Source organism: Mytilus californianus, unplaced genomic scaffold (genome assembly GCF_021869535.1).
Source record: "Mytilus californianus isolate M0D057914Y unplaced genomic scaffold, xbMytCali1.0.p SCAF_5, whole genome shotgun sequence".
NCBI lineage: Eukaryota > Metazoa > Mollusca > Bivalvia > Mytilida > Mytilidae > Mytilus > Mytilus californianus.
In genome coordinates this window covers 43009195-43036428 of record NW_026262701.1, presented here as the reverse complement: position 1 = coordinate 43036428, position 27234 = coordinate 43009195, and the positions used below count along the sequence as shown (strand labels likewise).

At 31.9% G+C, this 27234-nt stretch overlaps 1 protein-coding gene across 1 annotated transcript in view; it reads right to left on the bottom strand.

The window, feature by feature from the left end:
* Window positions 1-262: 262 nt before the first annotated feature.
* LOC127702228 (GTP-binding protein RAD-like) overlaps window positions 263-27234 on the bottom strand; it is a 35375-nt gene continuing 8403 nt past the window's right edge. Inside the window, exons 2-4 of the mRNA XM_052206337.1 lie at window positions 11966-12048; window positions 6710-6893; window positions 263-1865 (exon numbers count right to left, since the gene is read on the bottom strand). Coding sequence (XP_052062297.1) covers window positions 1621-1865; window positions 6710-6893; window positions 11966-12048 — 512 coding nt within the window. The 3' untranslated portion in view covers window positions 263-1620. The remainder of the gene's footprint in view (window positions 1866-6709; window positions 6894-11965; window positions 12049-27234) is intronic.

Sequence of the window (27234 nt, the reverse complement as noted above, 5' to 3'; positions counted from 1 at the left end):
GTTGTCTTGGTCTGGTATTTTCCTGGGTTCGGGTTTTATTTTTGTCCCGATAGAATTTCTATTTTGCATTAAAATAAGATCTTTGTTTGCTCCTGTTTACTGAATTGAATGTAACATGAAGATCTGCTTACTGAAATGTATGTCACATGATGATCTGCTTACTGGATTGTTTGGCACACAAAGATCTGCTTACTGGGATGCGATGAGAAACCAGGACGAACTAAAATCTGGTTTATCTTTTGTCTATCAGAGCAAAATCATACTATGTTGGTTTTTTTTATTGTACAATAAATTTCTCTTAAATTAAAATATGTACACAGGCACTGTTAAGCACATTATCTGTCATCACAAAAATACTTTCAAATGATCTTTCAAAAAAAAAAACGTCAATATTAAATCTACAAAAATAAGTGATGTGAATGAATGAATGATTAAATGAATGAATAGTTGAAATAGTTTACCTCTATACGATATACATGTACAATTGTTTGAAGCAATGAATCGTCGCACTTGATTGGCAGATTGTCACAATTTTATTGCAAAATATCATGGCATTTTAAACAACAATGAAATGATACATATTCAATGAAACCTAAAACATTGGATGTATATAAATTGATGAAAACCTATTGAGGTTGCAGAAGACAATAAGACAGTAAACAGAACAAACATCAAAAAGTTTATTTTTTATTGATATATTTAACTCCATGTTCCTTAGTTAATCTTTATTAGAAAACAAAGCATCTGACATGAAGACTTATCATCTTTTAACAGTTTTAGATGAAAGAAAAATATTATAAGTTGATATTAATTTTTAAAGTACAGTGAATACTTTGGATACTAAAATTTCCATATTTTAATTGGATATCGACTCGTGGTTCTTGTATGATACGGTGTAACCAAGAATACTATGACGACGGCGGAGCCTTCATTTTTATGTCCGATGTCTTGAGAAGATAATAAACACATTGCCTTCATCTTATGATTGTGCGAACTTTTTAAACAAATTACTTTAACTAAGGTTAACATTTGTATGCATGGTAATCAAATTTAAAGTCACATTTAACAACGCGAATCGGAACAATTCCGCATCCCGAGAAGTGTTTTTGATTGATATTTTGGTCAAAAGTCGATATGAAGGGATGTGAACCGGAACTTAAATCCAATTTAAGTTAAATGATGTTTTCTTATTTTCTTCATCTTGTTGTATTTGGGTGTCCCTTGGTATCTTCTCCCCTATTCGAAAAAAAAATTTACTGCCAAATAACATGGGGTGGAATCTATGTGTACATGATACGGATTTTATAAATCGAATTGGTATTAGCATACTTTTCAGCTACATTACTTACTTTTTAGAAAATCCTGCAAAATTTACCAATGATTGTATCTCAACAAAAAAACTCCATGATATTTTAACGAACACACATAGTGTTTTATGTTTCATTAACTATTAATTTTGTCAAGTACTAAAATGTACTCTTAAACCTGTTTTTCTCTATCACGAGATTTATCTATTTTACAAATTGAACAGCAAATTTTAAACAAAAAATACGAGCTGTTTAATTTTGAACTATATACATGTACAAAGTGACTTTCAAAATAAAGCATTTACATAAAAACTTATAAAACGTACAGGTTTTCACATGATTTTGAAAACGTGTCCTTCCCAAAAAGTTTAGTGAGCAATGTTTTACTTTTTATCATACAACCAATGTCAGTCCCGTGTGTTCGTTCCTTTTCATCTTTCTTGTGTTTTAATCTAATCTGTTTCAATATTCCAACCAAAAGTTCGTCGATGTTAATATTAAGCACTGTTGAGGTTTCTATAAACTTGCAGTCGTATTGCACTGCAACAGGTTTTGCCTCTGAAAATATAATATAACGAATACTGAAAAGATGATAGATAAAGGTAGTTTACATAATAAGACAACGAATGTAAATGCATTTATTTTATTCTACTTTTGGTCTCCGACATAATTTATCTTTTATAATAAATTTCCCATTTAATAAACGGTTTACAGTAGCAAATGTTGAATGCACAATTATTCATTCCTTCATCAATTATGCAACATATTTTTTAATTAAAGTTCTGTTATACGATTATTTCTATTTTGCCTCTCAATTGTAGATCAAATATCGATCATGACTCGCAATATAAACATGATGATATTTGGGGACTTATGTGTTAACACCTTAACACAGGATTACTTGTATCATAAATGCTTTGACAGTAACTCGATAACCTGATCTTTTCTAATACCAAATATTTCACCTATTGTTTTAGTTGTTAACACATGGTTACGGCCATTTTAATTTGAACAAATCTAGAAGGATCATTTATTAAAGTATGAAAATGTGTATTTTTGGAAAATTTACACGCATCTTTTTTTCAGAAATGGGCAACATTGCGTATACACGTATCTGTTGATTTTGAAGTTAATATCAAGTCAGCGACCAGCTTAAGGTAACGATATTCATCACAAAAATGAACAACAAGTATACCATTATAGACCTGATATTAACCGAATAGATTTAGGTAAATACACTTGATTTCTAATAGTTATCATTCAGTCAAAGTATTAAGTATTTGACGACAACGTTATTTTGAATCATGTGTACTGGTTGAAAATTATAAAACCAACAAATTTCTGTCGATAGGGTGGAATATTGTAATATAAAAACTAAAGGCTCTAAAGAGCCTGTGTCGCTCACCTTGGTCTATATGCATATCATACAAAGGACACTCTCCAACATTGTAGACGAGAATAGACTTTATGACAAAAATCTCTATTTTATTGATCTTGTTTTTGGTCAAAACACAATAAAGGGTAAAAAAATCCTAATTTAAGGGCAACCACTCCTATGAAGAGTGACAGTCTACTAAATATATCGGCAAAATTTGACTTTTTAATAGATCTTGCCTTGATGATCATTTTTGAGATTTAAAGTGTCTATTTATCTATTATAAGGCATAAAGGGAAATAAATGTTTCTCTCTAAATATCATATTTTCATGATAATAGGCAAAAATAAAAAAAATGGTAAAATTTGTCATTTATGGGAAATAACTCCTATAAGAATTTGTCTAACAGTTTTGATGTATATGGACAATTGGTAGAGCTCATTATTCTGAACATTTTTGCTCCTTTCAGTTTTTCTCTATTTATAACGGTTCAAAAAATAATAGAGAAAACTTACATTCTAACCCTATTTTTTATTTTTAGCCATGTCGGCCATGTTGGTTGGTAGGCGGGATCATCGGACACATTTTTTTTCAACTAGATACCCTAATGATAATTGTGGCCAGGTTTGGTTAAATTTGTCTCAGTAGTTTCAGAGTAGAAGATTTTTGTAAAAGATTACAAAAAATTTCAAAAAATTGTTAAAAATTGACTATAAAGGGCAATAATTCCTTAAGGGGTCAATTGACCATTTTCGTAATGTTGACTTATTTGTAGATCTTACTATGCTAAACATTATTGCTGTTTACAGTTTATCTCTATCTATAATAATATTCAAAATAATAACCAAAAACTGCAAAATTTCCTTAAAATTACCAATTAAGGGCAGCAACCCAACTACGGGTTGTCTGATTCGTCTGAAAATTTTAGGGCAAATAGTTTTTATCCCAAAGAACATTTTTATCATGTCAGATTTGCTCTAAATGCTTTAGTTTTGAGAGATATAAGCCAAAATCTGTATTTAACCCCTATGTTCTATTTTAAGCCATGTCGGCCATGTTGGTTAATAAGCGGGATTATCGGACACATGTTTTAAACTAGATACCCTTATGATGATTGTGGCCAGGTTTGGTTTAATTTGTCTCAGTAGTGTCAGAGGAGAAGATTTTTGTAAAAGATTGCAAAAATTTACAAAAAATTGACTATAAGGGGGCAATAACTCCTTAAGGGGTCAATTGACCATTTTGGTCATGCAGTCATATTTGTAGATATGTCTTTGCGGAACATTATTGCTGTTTACAGTTTATCTCTATCTATAATAATATTGAAGATAATAACCAACTAGAGGCTCCAAGGAGCCTGTGTCGCTTACCGGAAATTTTTGTTTACAGTTGATGCATGAAATAATGCAACCATTATACGTTTGCTTGAGTTTCAGAGCTATAAGCCAAAAACTGCATACCCTAATAATGATTGTGGCTAAGTTTGGTTTAGTTTGGCCCAGTACTTTCAGAGGAGAGGATTTTTGTAAGATTACAAAAATTTACGAAAACTTGTTAAAAATTACTATAAAGGGCAATAACTCCTTAAGGGGTCAATTGACAATTTTGGTCATGTTTGACTTATTTGTAGATCTTACTTTGCTGAACATTATTGCTGTTTAAAGTTTATCCCTATCTATAATAATATTCAAGATAATAACCAAAAACTGCAAAATTTCCTTAAAATGGCCAATTCAGGGGCAGCAACCCAACAACGGGGTTTCTAATTCCTCTAAAAATTTCAGGACAGATACCCATGATCAGATTTGCTCTTAATGCTTTAGTTTCAAAGATATAAGCCAAAAACTGCATTTTACCCCTATGTTCTATTTTTAGCCATGTCGGCCATGTTGGTTGGCAAGCGGAGTCATGGGACACATTTTTTTAACTGGATACCCCAATGATGATTGTGGCCAAATTTGGTTATATTCGGCCCAGTAGTTTCAGAGGAGAAGATTTTTGTAAGATTACAAAAATTTACGAAAACTTGTTAAAAATTACTATAAAGGGCAATAACTCCTTAAGGGTTAATTGATAATTTTGGTCATGTTGAATTTTTTTGTAGATCATACTTTGCTGAACATTATTGCTGTTTAAAGTTTATCCCTATCTATAAAAATATTCAAGATAATAACCAAAAACTGCAAAATTTCCTTAAAATTACCAATTCAGGGGCAGCAACCCGAAAAACAGGTTGTTTGATCTGTCTGTAAATTTTAGGGCAGATAGATCTGTTCCTGATGAACATTATTTTACCCTATGTCAAATTTGCTCTAAATGCTTTAGTTTCAGAGATAAATGCCAAAAACTGCAGTTTACCCCTATGTTCTATTTTTAGCCATGTCGGCCATGTTGGTTGGCAGGCGGGGTCATCGAACACATTTTTTTAACTAGATACCTCAATGATGATTGTAGCCAAGTTTGGTTATATTAGGCCCGGTAGTTTCAGAGGAGTAGATTTTTGTTAAAGTTAACGAGGGACGACGACGACGGACGACGTACGACGGAGGCCAAGTGATGAGAAAAGCTCACTTGGCCCTTTGGGCAAGGTGAGCTAAAAACTTCAAAATTTTCTTAAAATTACCAATTCAGGGGCAGCAACCCAACGACGGGTTGTCTGGTTCGTCTGAAAAATTCAGAGCAGATAGATCTTGACCCGATGAACATTTTTACCCGATGTCAGATTTGCTCTAAATGCTTTGGTTTCAGATATGTAAGCCAAAATCTACATTTTAGCCTTATGTTCTATTTCTAGCCATGGCGGCCATCTTGGTTGGCGAGCCGGGTTATCGGGCATATTTTTTGAAATAGATACCCCAATGATGATTGTGGCCAAGTTTGGTTAACTTTGGCCGAGTAGTTTCAGAGGAGAATATTTTTGTAAAAGCTAACGACGGACGACGGACGCGAAGTGATGAGAAAAGCTCACTGGCCCTTTGGGCCAGGTGAGCTAAAAATAAGAAGCTGTTACAACTTAAAGCATATAAAATTATCTTGTTAGTTCAAGGATACAAAAATCAGTTTTCTATAAAACGCGTAAATGACGTCCAGAATCAGCTTTAAGTAAATGCGTTTTGTCTGGTTACGGAAATGATATGAGATAACACAGCAATATCAGGCGACATTACCTGGGATAACAGTGTTATATTGTAGTTTTATGGGATAGATTCACTGAAACCATAACGTGCTTTCATGCCAATAAAATGTCTCCAGACGAAGTCGGAGGTGTTAATCAGAATTGTTTATAACCCTTTGTAACTTAAACAGTTTTAAAGTCTATTCTCTTTAAAGGTTTAATAGCTTGTAATTCAATTTGTTCGGTGCAACTGATTAACAATGCACTGATGTGAGTATCTTCAGTCGCTGTTTGTTTATGTTTGATCTCGGCGTGAATTGTCTGTCAGAGCATAGTTACGTTATGAACTTAAAAATTTCCAACTACGTTCATGCATTCATACAATATTCTAATACAAATTAAAGGTGCTTTCAGACGTCTATTATGACACGAAGTCAACTACCCAATGCTTTTTATGACATACTTTTGAAAGTTATCGGGTAAATGGAGACTGTAATGTAATTAGCACAACTTGCTGACAGAGAGTGTTCAAAAACAATGCCATTAAAATCCTTACAGAAACGGTGATTTAAGGCGATGACTACACACTTAATTTCTGTTCCCAAAATTAATTAGTTTAATCGGTAATTCTGCTCATACATGAATACAGGTCTTATATGGCATAGTTTTGCGATTAAAATTTTACACTCGAAGAATTTAGTTATAACCAAAGGCTTTCGATTAATAGCTGTTTTTTTTTTTTAATTGCACATTAAAACATTCAAGTTCCCCGATTTCGAAATTTTAAAACTAAACTCAACTGCTTAGTAACTTCCCGAATATTACAGTTTTGACTATCATTTTGAAAGTTTTTAAGATGCATTTTGTACAATGTACACAGAATACATGTAGGTGTTAAACAAGCATAATTACCTTCTGCCTGTATATGTCTCGTTCTTACAAGGTCACTTTTATTGCCAACTAAAATCATTGCTGATTTCATATGTTTCTCCTTTCGAAGATGATACAAAATATCCACAGCTCTATCAAACGTCTTCCTATCATCAATCGAATAAACAACTACGTAACAATCGAATCCTCCTTCTTCATGATCAGTCTGAAATATAACAATATTTTGATTAGATCAAATGTTGACTTTAAATAATATATATTTTTAGCTTATGATTTATCGTAAGTTATGGAAAGATCCGAATGCACTTACTTTGCTTCATTGACAAGCTTATCGTAAGAAGTAAGTGTATGATCCTAAAACTTTTTTATTGCTTCATGTAAACAGCAAGAAAGATTTATACGTATTTTATCATTAGAACATTTATTCATTTTCTCTATACTGAAAGATGAAAGTAACACAGAAGAACCAAGTAAATTTTCTTTGTTTTGAAGATCAAACTTAACATAAGCTAATGCGCAATTAACCTTACCCTTACCCTGAACAATCACATTCGTAAATTATACATTTTGTAATAAATTGCTTAGTTGTGGGTTGAAATTCTACATCTTTTCTTTCAAAAGAAATTGAGGATTTTTCACGTCATGTTATGAGATTTTAATGAATAATTCCTAGTCTGTTAATTCGTTTTTGATGGTTATTTTGTTTGACATAATGTGCAAGCACTCAAATGAGCGCTTAATTAATGCTGTGCATAATAATTTTTCAACTAACTTAATTTTAATTATATCTTTTTTTTTCAATCTGGCATTAGCGTAGGTTTTCTAAGGCAAGTGGAGCGGTGCTTGTAATGTATTTTCTATCTTTATTTCGTTAAAGTACTTTTCTTTAAAAAAAACAAACTAAATCTAACTTCACCTCTATTCCTTTTCTAAAAGTCCAACTAGGTAAACATAAAGTAAATGGAAACATTCTTTGAAATGATATAGTATTTTATTGTAAAGCTTAATTTACTCATGATTAATTTATCTTTTTTTAAACCGTTATTATAGAGTTAAGTGCTTGTTTGTACTTCTATTTATTTAATGATCTTTTAAGTACTAGTACCTATTTACATATTGTTGGGCCATTAAATGAGATTTTAAGAAAAACCTTTAACGCCGCAACATGTTAAAGTTCAATTTCCAGGTCAAAACCTAGTCTTTGGGGATTTTTTGCTGTTGTATCTTTATGTTTCGTTAAATTTACAAATTCGTAGTCCAAGAGCGATTTAGAGCTTGGCATATTTTTCTTTTATTTTACGACATATTAACTAGATAGGCAGAAGAGATGTAAAAACAATTGGGCATCATTGCCTAATTTACATGATTAAGGCGTCGCAACCTTAGACAAATGTTCATTAAATAAACTTTGATATGTTTCTAAATACGGAAGTCTCAATATTTACTGTATTTTAGCACCCGTGTACCTCGTATAAACAAAACTGAACACTCTTCCAATATAATTGGACAAATTCGTGATATTGCTAAGTGTATCATTATCCGTAGTTTTATGCATATGTAAAACAATAGTTTACACACGATACTAACATGTTGTTTCGTATTACCATCATGAAGTTCAAACCAAATATCACATTTCCATGAAAGTATTACTGTTATAATATACCCTGACTAACTTCTAAATGATTTTTAATTTTTGATAATATGAATGATCTCTCTGTTTTCGACAAAGATTAATACACACATAAATTGGTATCTATTAGGTTTTTTTTTCCATTTTATATCATCAACACGTATAAAGCAAAATGAAAGCATGCAATATATTAAAAAATAATGTTAAAATTATCGAGAGTTTATAAAATTTGGCTATCTCTGGTTCTGTGTCTATTTCTTATGCATCAGTTAATGCTGATGAATGCATTTTTTCCTGTCAGTGTGTGAACTGGTGGTGCGGGGAACAAAAGAAGAGCATAACGCTCCTTATTATAAAGCTTACAAAGTCAATAGTTTGTTTACATCGGTTACCAAACTTATTAAAAAATCTTTCGAAAACCACTATCGTACATTTCAAAATATCTTTTCTTAAACTATGTTGTTTTTAAAATACATGCACATTGCATATTGTCTTGTTTTCATTTTTTATTGAGATAATTTCATTAGGAGCTTGTTTTACTGAAAATAAAAGAAAACATGCTAAGCTTTGCAGTGTATTGATAAAACAAAATGTAGGAAAAAATCAAATACACACAAGAAATAAACATCTTTCCATACACCTATTTTCAGAATGTTCCACTCATTCCTAGGTTAAAATTTTTATCATTTTTGTTTTCTTCAACAATTAAATTTTTCGAGTACACCACTGCGCAGATGTTCCGATTTAAAATGTTGTATTTGTATTAATATTACGATTTAAATGTTGTGTTTGGTTATATTTGAAAATATCATTCCAAGAATAAACGATTATCATTTTACAATATTTTTTTTAAGTAAAAAAGAATTTTAGGTCGTCTTCTCTTTTTACTACATGCGCGGTCTTCTCTTCATATTCGCATTTAATGTTAACATAAGATTAAGGACCGTTTAAATTTACTTCGTGACTAAGATTCAAAAGTGTTGATCTTTGGTGCATATTAATTGATTTGGTTGATATTTTTCATGAATCTATCTTGACTAGTTGCTTATATATCCGGCGGAGGATATTTTAGCGCAAACAATCGGACGTTGTAGCGCTAAAGGATAATTCTTTTCAGCGCGATATTTGTATCCCATAAAATTGCGATACAAACTGTTCTTGTCATTTGTCGTGTCTAGATTGAATTGCAGTTTCATGAATACTTCATATTTTAATATATGCTGTTGTTTGTAATTTAATGATGGTTTTCAAAAACACAATCACATATTTTACTTTTATTTCCTCTGCGTTTCAACAACATCAATGAACATGTTTTATCAAATTGTAAATGCAAACATCTTAAAATCTCAACCCATAACGTTAATGTTACATTATAATTGAGATTTTTTAGTTGAAGCTTACAATGTTAATTACATTGCATTGAGTATACCTCGTTTAAAGGTATCTTTTTTAACGGCACTTTAAAACCGATATGATTGCGTCAAAAAGAACTGGTGATTAAAACCATCCGGTTGTAATTCATTAAGTAAATCTTTTCTTTCCAGTATAAGTAATCGTGATAAGTATACCTGCCATCTGTTAAGGGTTATAATTGTCCCAAGATGACATTGCAAAATAATGAAAACAACACGTTATAAATGTCATGCGTCCGAGGCGCTTTTCTGGATAGACCTCAACTAGGAACGCTCAAAGCTGAATATTTGAAAGCTAAGGATGTATAAGAATCGAAACAGTTCAAGAGCTATAAACCAAAAGGGCCTAAATCAAATAGTCAAATCCATCTAAGGCTACCTTTGCCTGAAGGAGTTGAAACCTTAGTTTCTTTATAATTTCAAAATTTATAAACGGACAATTTTAGAAATGTTTGTTATAAATCATGTCAGTACCGAAGTACTGACTATTGGACTGATGATACCATCGGGGATTGATAGTCCACTAGCAGAGGTATTGACCCAGTACTGTAAAATAATGAAATTAGCACGTTATAAATTTCATGCGTCAAAACAAAGTTATAGTTGGTAATGAACCCTTCGTGTCAATTTGGTTTTAGCTTACACATGTATGATTTTGAAAAAGCAAATACTATTTATTGACAATTAAAACTAATTGCATATTCATGTGTACGACAATCAATTTAATAGAACCACCGTGTCAAAAAAAGATATTTGCAATACGATGTCAATATAATAATTTTCTACTGAAGATAAAAGAATTAAATAATTTAATGGTTAATATTAAATGTAAAAGTCAGTTGTGTTGTATTTCTGTTATGTATGTTTTCACAGTTTTGGCTGCATCATCCCAATTATTGTCACCTAAACCAATTATGTCTGTTTTGGGTTGCTCACAAAAGTTTGTCAATATAACGGAGCTATTACCAACGGTCATACAAGTGGGAGGTTTAACTAGTTATAAACCCCACAATTTTCTTCTGAAAATGCGTGTACTAAGAAAGAAATATGACAATATATCTTGCCCGATAGAATATGATACATCATAGTTAGCAACCTATGGATTATGTAGGTCATCAATCTGTCATTCACCGATTTTTTATCCGCTTGTCAAGGCTTTTATATTTATACACCATGATCACTTTCCACTTTCCACGTCATTCATTAGAAGAGCTTATAAAACATTAAGTAAATGTCTCACAGGGTTAAGCAGGAAGGAACTTCGTGAAAGAAAGAGGTGAAAAAGTCGTTTGAGATATTGCATTTTATGGAAGCGGGATCAATATACCTGTATTTATACATCAGAACGTACTGCACTGGTTACTGGAATTTGAAATACACCAAACCAGGCACTTCATATCTTAGAAACAGGCTATATATGCCCTCAATTTTAGAATTCATTCATACATTTTTGTATTATTCAAAATTATCAGTAAATTATGTGTTCTACAAGGATCAGCAGTCCTTCTTCTTTCATCTGTTCCTTAATTACTAAAATATATGCTACATAGTTTAAGATATACACTTATGCGTAGGAACTATTTTATTTTAAATATGTTCTACTTTCCAGTATGTTCTTTTTTGACCGGGCCCGATTAGGTGGTTTAACATCTTACAAAGTCTATCCAAATCATTTTTGCAAAGAATTCCAATCAAGCCCTTGCTAGGGGCCGTCTAAATGAGAGGGTTTTTTTTTGCATTGTGTTGAAGGTCTCACTGTGACTTTGAGATGAAGAACAGCAATAAAAGCGCTGTTTCTTTGCTTTTTGTGGGGTTTTTTTATCAACAAAATCATTCTTGCGTTCGTTATAAAGATGAGTATTCCAATGCACTTATGATTATTTTGTTTTATGTCGTGACTATATTGTAAATTCATATATATATTTTGTTTTCTTTATGCTAATTACGTGTGTAACTACTATAAAATTACCAGCAGATTTACGAACTAAATTAATTTAGTCTTCTTAGCAAAGAAAATACATAAGCGTAATCATGTCAATAGGAAAAATGTCTATCAGTCATCTCTACGTTAGTCTCCTTAATTAAGAAATGATCATGGTCATTTGGCAGTAGATGGTATATTGTTATTTAATTCAATATGTGTCTGAAGAACATATTTTTGTATTCTTGGATTGTGTTTGTTAGATTCCATTGGTCGTGATTTGATAAAACACTAATTCATTTAATTTAACTTACCGAGTCTGATTCAAGATCAACAAACTCCATAGTGGATTCTTCTGCGTCTAGTAGGACAGAAACCATTTTTTCTTGTTCGCTGTCTGGAAAAAAATGGTCAATTTAAATAGATACGATTGCTTTTTTTTCTTTTCACTTAAAAAAATATGTAATATGAAATAAAGAGATGTGTTTTTCTACTCTCTATACTATACTTCCACACAATCTTATCAAGAAAATTTTTTCATATTTAATTAAATGGTCTTTTGAAAAATCTCATTACAAATTTATTTGCTGTAACACGTTTAAAGCCTTTTTCTGTAACGAAAAAGGAAAGTATGCTAGATACACTTACTGGAAATGTGAAGATATGATTGAAGCTTTAAATTTTCTCCTGGATAACATATATGTACGTTTCGGCGATAAAGTATATCGACAAGTAGTAGGTATTCCTATGGGCACTAACTGCGCCCCTTTAATAGCAGATTTATTCCTGTATTGCTATGAATCTCAGTTTATGACCAAACTCAGCAAAGACACGTCATTGTTACATTTGGTTGATACATTCAACAATACCTTCCGTTATCTAAATGATATTTTTTCGTTAAATAATCCAGGGTTCTCTAAATGTACTACCGAAATTTACCCAATAGAACTTACTTTAACTAAATCTAACATAAACAGCAGTAGTTGTCCTTTTCTAGATTTGGACATTTCAATTTCTAAAGGAAACTCCATACGAAAATTTTCTACAAAAGAGACGACTTTTCATTCCCTATTGTTAATTTTCCTTTTTTAGACGGCGATGTTCCTTTGGCTCCATCATACGGTGTTTATATATCCCAACTCGTTCGTTATGCCCGTGTGTGTAGTGATGTCATAGATTTTAACGAACGTAATCAATGCATCACTGGTAAATTATTAAGTCCGGGATTTCGCTACCATAAATTACGTAAAACTTTTACTAAATTCTTTCATAGATACAAAGATTTGATTAGTAAATTTGGCTGTACCTGTAGAAAACTTATTAAAAACGGTATTTCACATCCTAAATTTTACGGTAATATGGTACTTAAAGCGCGGAAATCACTATGTGATCCGTGTAAACTCGTCGAACCTTTAAACAAACTTATTAGTAAAGGTTATCTTACCAATGTTGTAATAAGATCTTTGAATACAGTTTACATTGGCACTAATATCGATTTTGTCATCAGCAAATTAAAACATAACTAAATTTGTATTCTTTTCAAACGGGATGTATAAAGACACACCCACGTTCATTTTGATCTATAAAGAGGTTAAACTCCTAACTATCCTACTGCCTGTCGATACATTTTTTTTTGGCATTGCACAAGTCATGCATGTCTTCTTTGACTGTCCATGACGTTAAAAAACTAAATCCCTGGGATGTGTTTTAGTTGATTTTAGTCTCTGATGCATGATTTTTTATTATTAATTGTTTTTGGCTTTTAACTAGCTGTCAGTAACTGCGAGTACTCTCAAATCGTACTTTCTTGTTTATTTGATCTGTTGATACTAATCGTAATCCTTTTTTGTTATTTAATGTTATTCAGGGTTATATCTGGTCTATATACCAGCTTTGATAAGTGTTTGGTATTACTATAAATTTTCACTTCGTACTATGAACATCAAAATTATTTATTTTGTAAAATTATTTCCTTTCTCTATTTGAACTGTACACGTATACATGTACCTAACAACAAAATTATTTTCATTTACCTGTGTTTAAAGTAATTGCAAATGGCTGATATTTTTGTTCGAGCATATTGTTTTTTTCTAAAATTGGTTAACATGTCATAGCGGTATAACATGTTTTTTTTTATTATTCTTCCCTTAGTCTATTTATTTTGTATTTACATTGTATCAAAGGTCAAATTTATTTGTTCAGTGTATGTTCACTGGTGTAAATATGTCCTTTGATTGAGTTAAGCCATTTCAGTCAATATTTTATAGTGTGTCTTTCTATGTTGTGATGTTACACTATTGTTTCAGAAAAAGGGTGAAGGTTTGGTACCATTAAAACGTTTAAACCCGCTGCATTAATTGTTTGCACCTGTCTTAAGTCAGGAATCTGATGTTCAGTAGTTGTCGTTTGTTGATGTGGTTCATCAGTATTTCTCGTTTCTCGTTTTTTATATAGATTAGACCGTTGGTTTTCCCGTTTGAATGGTTTTACACTAGTAATTTTTGGGGCCCTTTATAGCTTGCTGTTCGGTGTGAGCCAAGGCTCCGTGTTGAAGACCGTACTTTGACCTATAATGGTTTACTTTTATAAATTTTGACTTGGATGGAGATTTGTCTCATTGGCAAACATACCACATCTTCTTATATCTATGTGGTCTGATTGCCAATGCGACAACTATTCACATAAGTCCAAATGTACCGAACTTAAGTAACTTTAGGTCAACGCAATGCTTTCGACAATTTGCAAAACTCATTCCTTGAAATCATCTGTAAAATTTCCCGACATGACGACAATATGTGAAACAATTTAAACGAAAAAAGCCTAATGTATGACAAAACAATAAACGAAAAATAAATATGACAGACAGCAACCAACGGCGTCCAGTGAAAAAGGCTCCTGATTTTGGACAGGCATATATAGAATGTGGCGGAGTTGGACATGTTGTGAGTGCTCAACCCTCCCTCTAACCTGGGACAGTAGTGTAACAGTACAAACTGTAAAAACCAGTTGTAAATGACGAGACTCTTCAGATGATAGAATACAGAACAACAACAAGCAGCAAGACAACAGACACAAAGTGTCGATTTGAGAGTACTCGCATGTATTGAAAGCTAGATCAAAGCCAAACTAATAAATAAATCATGTTCTCCCATACTAAAGTATTTTTTTTAAAGTACACTACTTTCTTGGAAAAATGAAAACAACACTATACATGTCATGTGTCCGAAGCTCTTTTTGGGATTTACCTTCATTATGAACGCTAAAAGCTGAATACTTGAAAGCCAAGGATGTATAAGAACCGAAATAGTTAAAGAGCTATATGACCAAAAAGTATATACACGTTCTCAAAAGTGGGAAAATGCTATATGCCACAGTGTTATAATTACCAATAACCAATTGCAAAAACACAATTTATTTTTTTCAAACAGTTAAAATTACAGCATTCGATATTTGTTTACATAATTTATTCAATTTAAGTATTCAAGCCTGATTTCTTCCATTTGTTTTCGAAAAATATAAATCACCTTGATATGTTTATCGTCCCAATAGTACATTGGCATTAAGTGGCAGACTAAACAGCAATTTCTCAATATTATAATACAAAAGAAACAATTATTGAAAACAGACGGTTACATTATAACTGACAAGCCATATGGGACAAGAGTAGTCATTTATCCGGAATCAAAATCAATGTAATGCATCAAGACAAATAATAATAATACGCATGATCACGGATTACAATATGTTCGTGTATGTTTTTGTAGAGAATTCCCTTGCAATGAGTTATTGTGGATGAAAAAACATTCTAAACGAATTTAACGTAATAAATTATGCATTAAGAAACCAATATGATAAACCAGTAAAATACGATTTACTGAGCAAATTATTTCTGTTGTTTACTTCTTTTAAAAAGATACAATGTAAATGAATGTTATTATATAATATTTTAGTATAGTCATGGTTATCCAACGTATAACCATATGTTATTGGGTTTCTTTATTATACCACACAGCTTTTTGTATTATTATTTATAAAGTAAACTAGTTTTTCTAGAACGTATGTTTGACTTAATAAACTTATTGATTTTAGTCTGATAATTTGAGCTTGCTATCATTAACCGTATGCATTTTGTATAGGGTTTTATTTTTCAAATCTCCCTATTGTCCTATAGGATATGGTAGCGGTCAATGCATTTTTTTTGGTAGACATTGCATATGCATTTTATTATTTTCAAAAAGTAACAGAGTGAGTGCTATGCACAAGTTTAAACCGGGCTGAAGGCTCTTGTTCGTATCTCATGTCAGGAGCATATTAAGTAAATCTAGTTGCCTTTAGATATAATATCTGAATCGCTTTTTTTCTAGACAGAAGACGATTCTGTCACTTTTCTATTGTTAGAAATCAAATGTTGAATTTAAGATGTCTTGTGGTTTTATTTCTGAGCGCATAAACCGTGTGCCTTTGGTTGGTCAAGCAAGAGGACGAAATAACATATACTTGAATTATTGCCTTATGTTTTTAATCAAACGTATGTTTTTCAGACGTTGTCATATGCAGGAGAGTCAATTATATCATAGCTTACTATAATTGTTGTTTGTCGTTTGGTGGCTTTTTCGTTTTTAGCCAAGGCATTGTCAGTTCGTTTTTGACTTACGAGTTGAATATCCTTACATCTTCCGCCTCTCTTTTACGGAATTGTCTTGGCTCTAGGTATTTTATCCCATAATATCTGTCTACTAAGTATGTTTTTTATTATTATTATTATTTTCAAACTTTTGGCTTTTTCAAGGTCAAATTTTTTTTTTTTAAATAAACCCGTCTGATACTCTTATACTAAAGTTGGAATAAGTCAACATCTAAAAAAAGCATAATTTCACATGTACAAAAAAGTAATTGTTGACAAATATAAGCATTCACTTAAATAAATATAAGGCTCTAACTTTGTATAGCAAAAATATTGTTTGTTTCTATAGGGAAAATAAAGCACGGATGCTTTTACAACTAATTGATTTGAAATAGATTGCACGATAAAAAAAATAAACCAGGACACACACTGCAATGAAGTTTAATATTTCACGTCCTGTTTTCTTTGATATTGAAAATGTAATTTCAAATCAATATTATGCCATTAAACAGAAAAAAATGTTTGCCATAAAGCTTTCTAACATTCTATCTTAATTTTTACATTAAGTTAAATGAATACGATGACTTTTACGGGGGATATAACTAGTTCTGTATGGCATACATATAAAGAGTAAAGAAATATGGTCTGATAACCACTCAGACAACTATTCATCAGAGACCAAATGACGGCCATGGATGAAAGCAGCATTGATAGGTCAGCGTCCGTCCAATAACAATGAATGAGCAAAAATTATACCGTTTATAAAGTAAGCTATAAAAGGCCATGCGCTCCTTTGTTGTTGATAACCGTATGGTGCTATTTCTAATATTAACGGTACTAATTTAACTGCGCCTAATGCGCTTTCCGACAATTAATGTTTCATTAGCAGTAAGGCCAAACTAAATGAAAATCTCAAAGTAATACAACCGTTAAAGAGCTGATCAAGCCAACAACAAGAAAACCAAAAGAATAGCCAAGCTTAAATGTCTTTTGTGTCGTTGTGCTGTTGAGCTATTGGCAGTTGTTACAAGGGTTCTTATAGTGCAAAGAGCGTTGCACTCTTTTTACACGAGGCATCGGATTTAACGTCCCCATTCTGACCGGATGTGGCTGCGAACTTGTACATCCCGCATAGACAAACGGACGCCCAACTTTTGCGAGGGTTTTGCCGCCGGTTAGAGGAAGACCAATGGTGAGCATATTTCTATTCCCCAGCCACCCTTGGGGGCTACAAATAGATGTGATATGATCGCCAATGAGACAACTCTCCACTGGAGAACAACTGATGTAGTATAATACAGCGAATAGACTGAGCAATATAAATTACAATTTAACGAAAATAAAACATTTTCCAGTTAAGTTAAAAGTTAAAATGATGGTCTGGGTCAGTATGAGTCTAAAGTTTTTCGAAAAGCCATTTGGATTTATCTCTGACTTTGAAAGTACGTATGTTGATGATGAGGATATCTGTTTAACGTCCAGCGGCAAATTATATGCATATTCAGGACCAGCACATGGTAAAGCCTTACTTTGTACTAGACACGCTGAACCGGATTTTTAACGTGCTAGTTTACAGATAACCGTCCAAAGACAGACATGTCACCTTATTCCGGACACATAATCACATAATTCAGACTCTGACCCGACCAGCTTTGCTCTTCTTAATGCCGCGTGCTCCGAACGAGGGGGGTTTTTAAAGACCTTGAGTCATTAAAAAAGCAGAAAATATCAAATTGTAAATTAAGTCTTTGGTTTAAGTCGGTCGGGGTTCGAACCCACGACCTGCCAAACTTGAGGCGTATTCTGTGGTTATCGTTTGTTGCTGTATATTTTATTTAGTTTTCCTTTATTGTTTTGTACTTAAATCATAGTTTTCTCGTTTTGAGGCCTTTTATAACTTTCTATGCGGTATGGGTTTTGCTCATTGTTGAATGCCGTACGATAACCTATAGTTGTTAACTTCTACGTCATTTGGACTCTGGTGGAGAATTGTCTCATTGACAATAACCGTCCAAAAAACAAACATGTCACCTTATTCCAGACACATAATTCAGACTCTGACCCGACCAGCTTTGCCCTTTTTTCTTAATGCCGCATGCTCAGGACGAGGGGGGGTTTTAACGACCTTGACTCATTAAAAAAGCAGAAAATATCACATTGTAAATTAAGTCTTTGGTTTAAGCCGGTCGGGGTTCGAATCCACAACCTGCCACACTCGAGGCGTATTCTGTGCTTATCGTTTGTTGCTTTGTATTTTATTTAGTTTTCCTTTATTGTTTTGTACTTAAATCAGGCCGTTATAGTTTTCTCGTTTTGATGCCTTTTATAACTTTTTATTCTGTATGGGTTTTGCTCATTGTTGAAGGCCGTACGATAACCTATAGTTGTTAACTTCTAATTCATTTTAACTCTGGTGGAGAATTGTCACATTGACAATCATACCACATATATATCATATGATAGTTTTATGAATTATTAATAAATGTGAGCGTTCACATGTTTAAAGAAAAATTTGTTTTAAAATCCTGCTGATATAAATTGTTGTCATCGTCTCTATGCGGAGACATTACTATTTCAATTACCAGTAAAAGGAATCAGCTTAAAATGCACAAATGACATTTTATTTTCCAATATTTACCTATGGATGCTTGTAAGCAACATCTATAATGAAGTTTAAGATCACCAAATATTCAACAATTCACCTAACGTTGACATTTAAGTCATTATAGCATTATAGTTAATAGAACCAAAATACACGGAAGACTAGTATGCAAAACATATATATACAAATGATACCAATTTGAAACAGACACATTTTTATCAAACTACATATTTTAAAATTAAATTTGATACTGTTTACTGCAACAAATCCATATATCTTAAGAGTTTATAATATCATTCAAGTAAATTATTGATCATGAGGAATTTTACGAGACGTTTAGAAGAAAATTGCATAATCTATTATGTGTCTGTTTAAAGAAATCTGAAGTTGACAGATAGACAAATCAATTATGTCCGTAATCCTACTGCTAGTGGAATTATTTTGTTATTTATTTTAATATTGACAAGTGAACATAACGGTATAGAATATCAGAAATGTGAGGACTGATACAATTGCGAATTGTAATTTATGATAGTATATAAATCAATACAAAACTACAAATTAATGATGTTTGTAATCTCATGCAGACTGGTTCATAGCTTTGGTTTTCGCAGTCTTATATATCTATACCAAATTAGTCGTCTGATCTGTATATATACCTACTGTGTCCGATTCCTGATTGCGACATTTTTACTGAGAATGTATTCTCATGGCGGTGATGAACGCGTAGCGTGAGACGCTTGCACTGTTGGCGCATCCGGTCTCTTACATTTTTTGGGGAATTTTAGATTCCCTCAGGTTTTGTTTTTTACCTTGTATCTTCTTAGTGTAAATATTAGCAAACTGATGTTGCATGTAATTTATACCTACATGGTTATATATACATAAATGTTTAAAAGAGAGACGAAATATATCAAAGGAACATTCAAACTCATAAGTCGAAAATAAACTGACAGCGCCATGGCTAAAAAAAGAAAAAGAAACAGTTTTATGTTTATAGACGATTCAACACAAAAAAATCGATAACCATGATGATTACGATTTTCAAATGTTGAAATTCCTTTTTTAGTACATACGTCTTCTGCTTATTCTGTTTTCATTTTATAGTGCACTTACTTCCAAAGAGCTTGTGTTTAAATATTACCTCTGTAATGTTAACAGAGCGAAAATGCTGTCTCAGAAACTGCCCAAGCTGTGTTTCATGTACACTAGGAGAATCCTGGTAGTAATCTCTTAAGAAATGTTAAAATGGAAATTAGTTATGGCTGATCAGAACTTGTTTGAGCGATTATACGTGTATCTATGACTGCAGGCATATTTCCATACCAGGTTCCAATCCCTCACTGTATTTGAAACATTATCAGGTATAAGTTAAGATGTTATCATTTCCAAACTCTCTGAAAATCTAACTGGAACCGACCTGAGAACTGTTCTAATACTTTCTCTGGAAGTTTCTCCTGTCACCTTTCGTAAAGATGTTTCTCTAGCCAAAAGCAATTTTGAACAGTTCTACCTTAGAAAAGTTTCTAACAGGTTTTACACTAGTAATGTTTTGGGGCCCTTTATAGCTTTCTGTTCGGTGTGAGCCAATGCTCCGTGTTGAAGGCCGTACCTTGACCTACAATGGTTTACTTTTATAAATTGTAACTTGGATGGAGAGTTGTCTCATTGGTACTCATACCACATTTTCCTATATCTAATTAGACAGTTCTACATTAGAACACTTTCTGACAGATCTCTTCTAAAACAGGTTTAGACAGTTCTACCTTAAAACAGTTTCTGACAGATCTATCCTAGAACAGCTTTAGACAGTTCTACCTTAGAACAGTTTCTGACAGATCTATCCTAGAACAGCTTTAGACAGTTCTACCTTAGAACAGTTTCTAGCAGATTTTTCCTAGAACAGCTTTAGACAGTTCTACCTTAGAACAGTTTCTGACAGATCTATCCTAGAACAGCTTTAGACAATTGTACCTTAGAACAGTTTTTGAGAGATCTATCCTAAAACATCTTTAGACAGTTTTACTTTAGAACAGACACCGACAAATATTATAAATCAATAAAATTGAGAATGGAAATGAAAATCAAGAACAGTTTGGACAGCTGCATTCTAAAACAGTTTATTTTACAAATGCAAGAAGATCTATAAATCCATTTGAGTGCGATTAAAATACATATTGTATACCCGTACGCGTTGAACTCAGTCTCGAGTGATTTTTATAATAACAAGTTTCAGCAGTGTTTGTTTCTAAATGAAAAAAAAAAGTCATGGTGCCCCTTTTTGTAGTAAAATACTTTTACATTTTTTTATTGATATTATACATATATTATACGTGTATGTATCAACTAGTCAAATATCATCTGTAAATAATTACTAAAACATTATATTTCAAACATGCGGAAAGCAATTTCCCTTTTCTATCCACTGAGAGTTGTTATACATTTTATCAACATTGAAATCTCTCACATTTTCAAATGTTTATTTAAAACTCTGCATAATTCAAGCCATTAACGAATATAGGACAAGAACATTAATTTAGTTTTTCTCATCCTGCGGTTATTGTATATATATTTCAGTTCGATCAATATAAAATGCCAATTTCATTTTAAACAAAAAAAAACAACATTATAAGTAGATGTCAAGTAAGTATAGGCTTCAGTAAGTGAATTGTTTCACATTTTGTCATGCCGGGGCCTTTTATAGCTGACTATACGTTAAAGGTTTTGCTCATTGTTGAAGACCTATAATTACTGAAAGCAACTTCATTTGGGCTCTATTGGATAGTTGTCTCATTGGCAATCATGCCGCATCTCCTTGTTTAATATTCATAATGTATATGTATATGAGTATAATTTAACCTAAGCAGCAAATTGTAGTGTGTTATGAGAAGCTTTTTCCTTGAATGAAGACGTTTTTCGCGAAACATATCACAGATATTCTAAAATTCAAAGTAAATCAATAAAATGATGCCTTTCTATCAACTTCTCGAAGCACAAACATACATAGCTTTGAAAGACCGGCGAATTACAAAATAAGCCTATGGAGTCAGAACAATGGATTTGTCTTATTTAAAGTAGACTTAGTGTTTGTTATTCTTAGCGCGAGTGTTTATATGTAGTCTTTACCGCTTGCATTGTTCTTATAACATGTTTATATATGATTGCGCCTGTTCTTATATGTGTCCAGGAAGAACGCAATGTTTATTACCAGTTTGACTTCAATTTGTTTCGATGGATGTTTTTAACGTAATAAGCAATATCATGCTATGGAAATCGTTCATATTCTTTTTATATAATTGCATTACTTCCAATTTCTAATGAAGTTAAGATATACAGTTTTCATAAGATTTATGCAATGGTTAATGAAGGGTTTATTTTTTATAACTAAACACGCATTCTACAAATGTCAAGACGTTAACTATTATACGTATAATGATGTTAAAAGTAATTTGAGAATTATTTTTGTTTTTTCCTTTTACAGTACTATTACTTTTTTTTAATTAAATTAATGCACATGACTTCTATAATGTGTACAAAGTCAGTCCCAAGTAAAGCATTTTAATCTCGGCGGCTGCTGTTTTCGTTTGTATTCTTCTTTATAAAGTGAGGTTCCATTCAGTGTTGATGACAGATCTTTTTGTAGTGTCTTTAAACATTATCACAACTTGTAAAGACTGCGGTCAGATTGAGACATACACCTGTTTGTTATTGACATATGTTCACACTTTTTGTGTTGTCTGGTTGCTGTTCTTTTTGTATATATATCCTAAATTGAGGTAAATTATATGGCCTTCCAAATACCGTTTCGATCCCGACATCACTGACGAGACATTAATTGTCGAAATCCGGATATGGTGTACAAATTTTTGCTCCTCATGTTTGTGGTATACCGTCTTTTCCGCAAGTTTATTGTTTTCTGTTTGGTATTAAATTAATATTAAGATCCATTTTGTTACACCTGGTGATCAATTTATTTGGCAATCGCCAATGGCAGTCAGCAGGGTTTTAGAACATCCGTTAGTCAAATGCTTTTTGTTAAAATATACTTTTTCACTTTTTGGTCTTTTGGAAAATGTTGTTTGTGCTGTATTTAGACCCCTCTACCAAAAATTTGTTTTACATGCACACGTATAACAATTGAGGTTCTTATCCAACGCAATCATACTAGGTTTGAACGTTGTTTTCAATTTAGACTTGTTTATATATATATATATCTTTTTATTCATATTAGAGATTAATATAAAATGCAGTTGTTTTATGAAGTAAAAGATAGAATTTTCATTTTTGATTTGAATTGGAAATGGGATCAGAATAGCATAATCGGATTTAATATTCAACTACAGGCCGTAAGAAATCAAATCAAGGTGAAACAAACCGGAAGTACTTCCGTGGAATAGACAGGATAATCACCTTTTTATCACATACGTATATGTGTTATAACAATACAAAAATAAATGTTCAAACTTTGATTTAGTATTTGAATAAAAGAAGATGTGGGGAATACAACAATAAGACAGCAACCAGGCAACACAAATAATCAAAGACTATTAAAGGTCAAAATGTAAATCTAAATCTAAAATAATCGACTGGTGTCTTTATTATTATAATGTTTTTTTTATCATATTTTGAAATTTTTTTCAGTATTTGTGGTCCTAATTTCATTACATTTTCTAGGTCAATTTCTAGTTTATATAGTCAAGTTAAAATTAGATACATTGTCTGCATTAAGTAAACCAGTAACAACGCATTTACTACATGGTGCCTATAGGAAAATCGATCACTGACATAACAGTTTAAAAATCATGGACAGGCATTGAACAGAAAAAACTTAAACATTTTCTCATGAAGTTACGAATACATTAAAAAGAAAAAGAAATCCTGTGGTTACGATCTAGGTGTCCCTTTACAATAAGGGTTTATAATAAGGAGATATAGTTACTAATGAAATCACTAATAGTGATATATGATATTGTCGAACCGGTAATATAATATAATTAAGCATTATAATTTTGTTACGTGATCCTCAATGAATCAAGTAGGGTTTGGATTAAAGGGTTGATTGTGCTTTTTTTCTAAAACAATTACTGTTTTGAATGTTTTACTTGCTTTTGAATAGGTGGAATATTCTTTTCAATAAGGCTGACAAAACAAAATAGCAGAGTTAAAAAAAATATATGGAACAATGCGTTTGTTTTTGTTTTTGTTTTTATTTTTTGTTTTGTTTTTGTTTTGTTTTTGTTTTGTTTTTGTTTTGTTTTGTTTTGTTTTATTTTTGTTTTGTTTTTGTTTTGTTTTTGTTTTGTTTTTGTTTTGTTTTGTTTTGTTTTGTTTTGTTTTGTTTTTTTAGGGAGTTAGAAGTGTGGGATTTGGTCTCACTCCCAATACGTCACGTAAACAATTTGGTATGCTAGGTAGTAATTGATTATATTAGCCTACTTAACAAGCACACAATGTTTACACAGTATGAATACCTCAACATGTTTCTGTTATCAGCTTTGTCTAAATCAAACAATTAGAAACTAATAATTGCAAGTTATGACTCATAAATTGATATTGCGTTTAATTAAATGTAAATTATTGATATGTTTAAATAATTTACGTATATTTTAAATACATTCGAAAAAAATTTTAAAACACCGCCTATATCAATTCCGATTGAAAGTGAACATATTGCATTGTTAATTTGGTTTTCGAATTGTTCTATTATTTAATTTTTTACATAATAGGAATGATTTGAATACTTTACTACATAAATTACATGCCGTTGATAAAATCATTTAATGAATATTATAAAGTCAATGTTGCATCACCGTAATTGCAAGAACATTCAATAATATAATGTGCAATTTAGACTTCATTACTTGCATGTATTGGCTAAATGAGAATTTTTTAGATTTTAATTACTAGAAAAAATGATTTTCTGTAGTTCCAAAACCCCAGAGATTGACTTGGTTATAGATATATGGTCACCCCTGGGATTCTACCCAACAATAAAATACATATCGATGAGGGCTTTCGTTCTCTAGACGGAACGTGCGTCTAGCGTACACTATTTTCAGGGGCGGATCCAGCCAAGGGGGGGGGGGGGGGGGGAGGTCCAACCATATGTCCCCATTCAAAATCATTGATCGTCAAAAAAAAGGGTGGTTCCAACCCCCGGATCCGCCACTGATTTTAATCTTGGTATATATGATGAGTTTAGGTTGACTTTGCAAGGTGTAAAAAAACGCATTTACGTCCGGGCGGAATGGGGACATTGAATGTTCAGCCAGTTGCCTTATGCCACGCTCTTAGCAGATAAACGAACTTTGCAATAACTATAGAAGATGTCAGTAGATGGCCTGTTTTAAGGCGACGAAATGCTGTTTCTTTACAACATAATATAAATTTTCAAAAGAAGGAAATAGACACAAATCAAAAGTCAAATAGATAATACTGTGGTAAAAAAAAAACGACGAAAAGTCGGAAACTTAAAAGGAAACTAAAGATTGAGTAACACGAACCCAACTAAAAAGCGGAGTGAAATCACGTTCTCTAGAAGGGGTTACATTTGTAAGTGGCAGTTGAAAATTTAATCTCCCTCTTTATCTCAGTCGACCTATTTTGAAGAACCTATTGGAATCATTGTTATTATTTCACGTCCAGAATATGCATGAAATACATGTGTTTGACACTGAACGATTTGCAAACAAAAATCAATAAATCAATATGTTGTTCATAATTGATTTTAGATAGATGTTTTTATCAGTTGTCCCTGCAAACAATAATACACTCATGTGCCTCGATAGAACATCTGCCAGTCAATTACGGCAAACGATACTTTTGGTCACAAATGTACATCGTAGTAATGTTTCTGAGATCTTTTAATCGGTTGATAGTTATATTAAATCGGTTGATGAACTTTCAGCATGTACCAGGGTAAATCCAGTGCACATTAGTTGTACGATCGCCCTTAGAAGAAATGTTATGATTGCATATTAACGTTCAAATGTTTTGTTGTTTTATTGTTTCATATTTAATAACTTGAAACAGTTTCAATAATAGAAATACCATTATTTCCAGAGATTTCTTTTAAAAAATAGCTCTGGTCCGAACATTTGAATAATTTGAAGAAATAAAAATACATACGATATCGGGCAACTTTTGAATTATTCTTATCAGTAATATGATATAAAAGGCATAATATATATTATAATATGGCATTCATAAATTAACTGTGTTCATCATCACCTGGAATATATTTTACGTCTAAGTAAATTTTAAGTGAAAAAGCCAGATTCAAAAGACCACTCTTAAACTTAAAAGCTTTGTCAACGACATTCATTCACTAAAATATTCAGATGCATATAACATAGACAAAGTTTTAGCTAATGATGGCTTTGAATAATTTATGGCACATTAAATCTTACTAGTCATATTTAGCCATTCCTTACCACCCCAACCCCTATAATTAAAAATCATTCGATATATATATAAAAAACAATTGTCAATGAAATGTATTTCCTTAAAATAAACAAATTCCCATTCAGCATTGATTGTGTCGATTCGTGATTATAGTATAACTGATGAATAAATATACTGTGGATTCATTATTATTCGTTCGATACCAATTTTCGTGGATTTCGTGGATATAGATGAACAACGAATTTAAATGTACAACGAAGTCTACCTTTTCTATAGGTTAAAGGCATACTTTGCGAAAACCGCAGAATCAAATATCCACGAAAATCCCATGTTTCCTCAATCCACGAAAACGTGTTCCCTGAAATTAAATGAATCCACAAATCACAATCATTAAGAAAAAAAACAACGACAAAGTCACTCGCTCTTCGGCTGTATAGTATTTTTGGATGGTTTTGAATTATTTCTTCGTGTCTGACTGTGAATAATTTGAATCACAGAACTGATACAATTGGTATTGTCACTCTGGCATAGATATGCGTTAGAACTTAATTGAATATATACAAGGTCAGGGGTAGTGCGAATAAATTTGTCAGCTGGCTTCTGTCTTTCCTGTTTTTGATTGTGTTATCTGAATAGGAGTAATTTCACACTTGAATATGTTGAAGTTATTTGTTTTGAAAACGATATTGTTATTTCATCTTTTCGTTTATCCCAGCAAATATATTGAGACGCATAATATTTTTCCAGGTGATATCTGTAACGTTTGCTTGTTTGATATTTTCTTTGGCTATTAACATTATATACATTATATATATAGAAACTGGGTTAAATTGTGATTGAAACAAACAAGACTTGAAAGTTTACTAAGATGTAATCTAGCTTTAGTTTAGGTTGTAATTATTATAACTATATAGACATGATAGATATATATAAACGTATAGTATTTAGTCTAT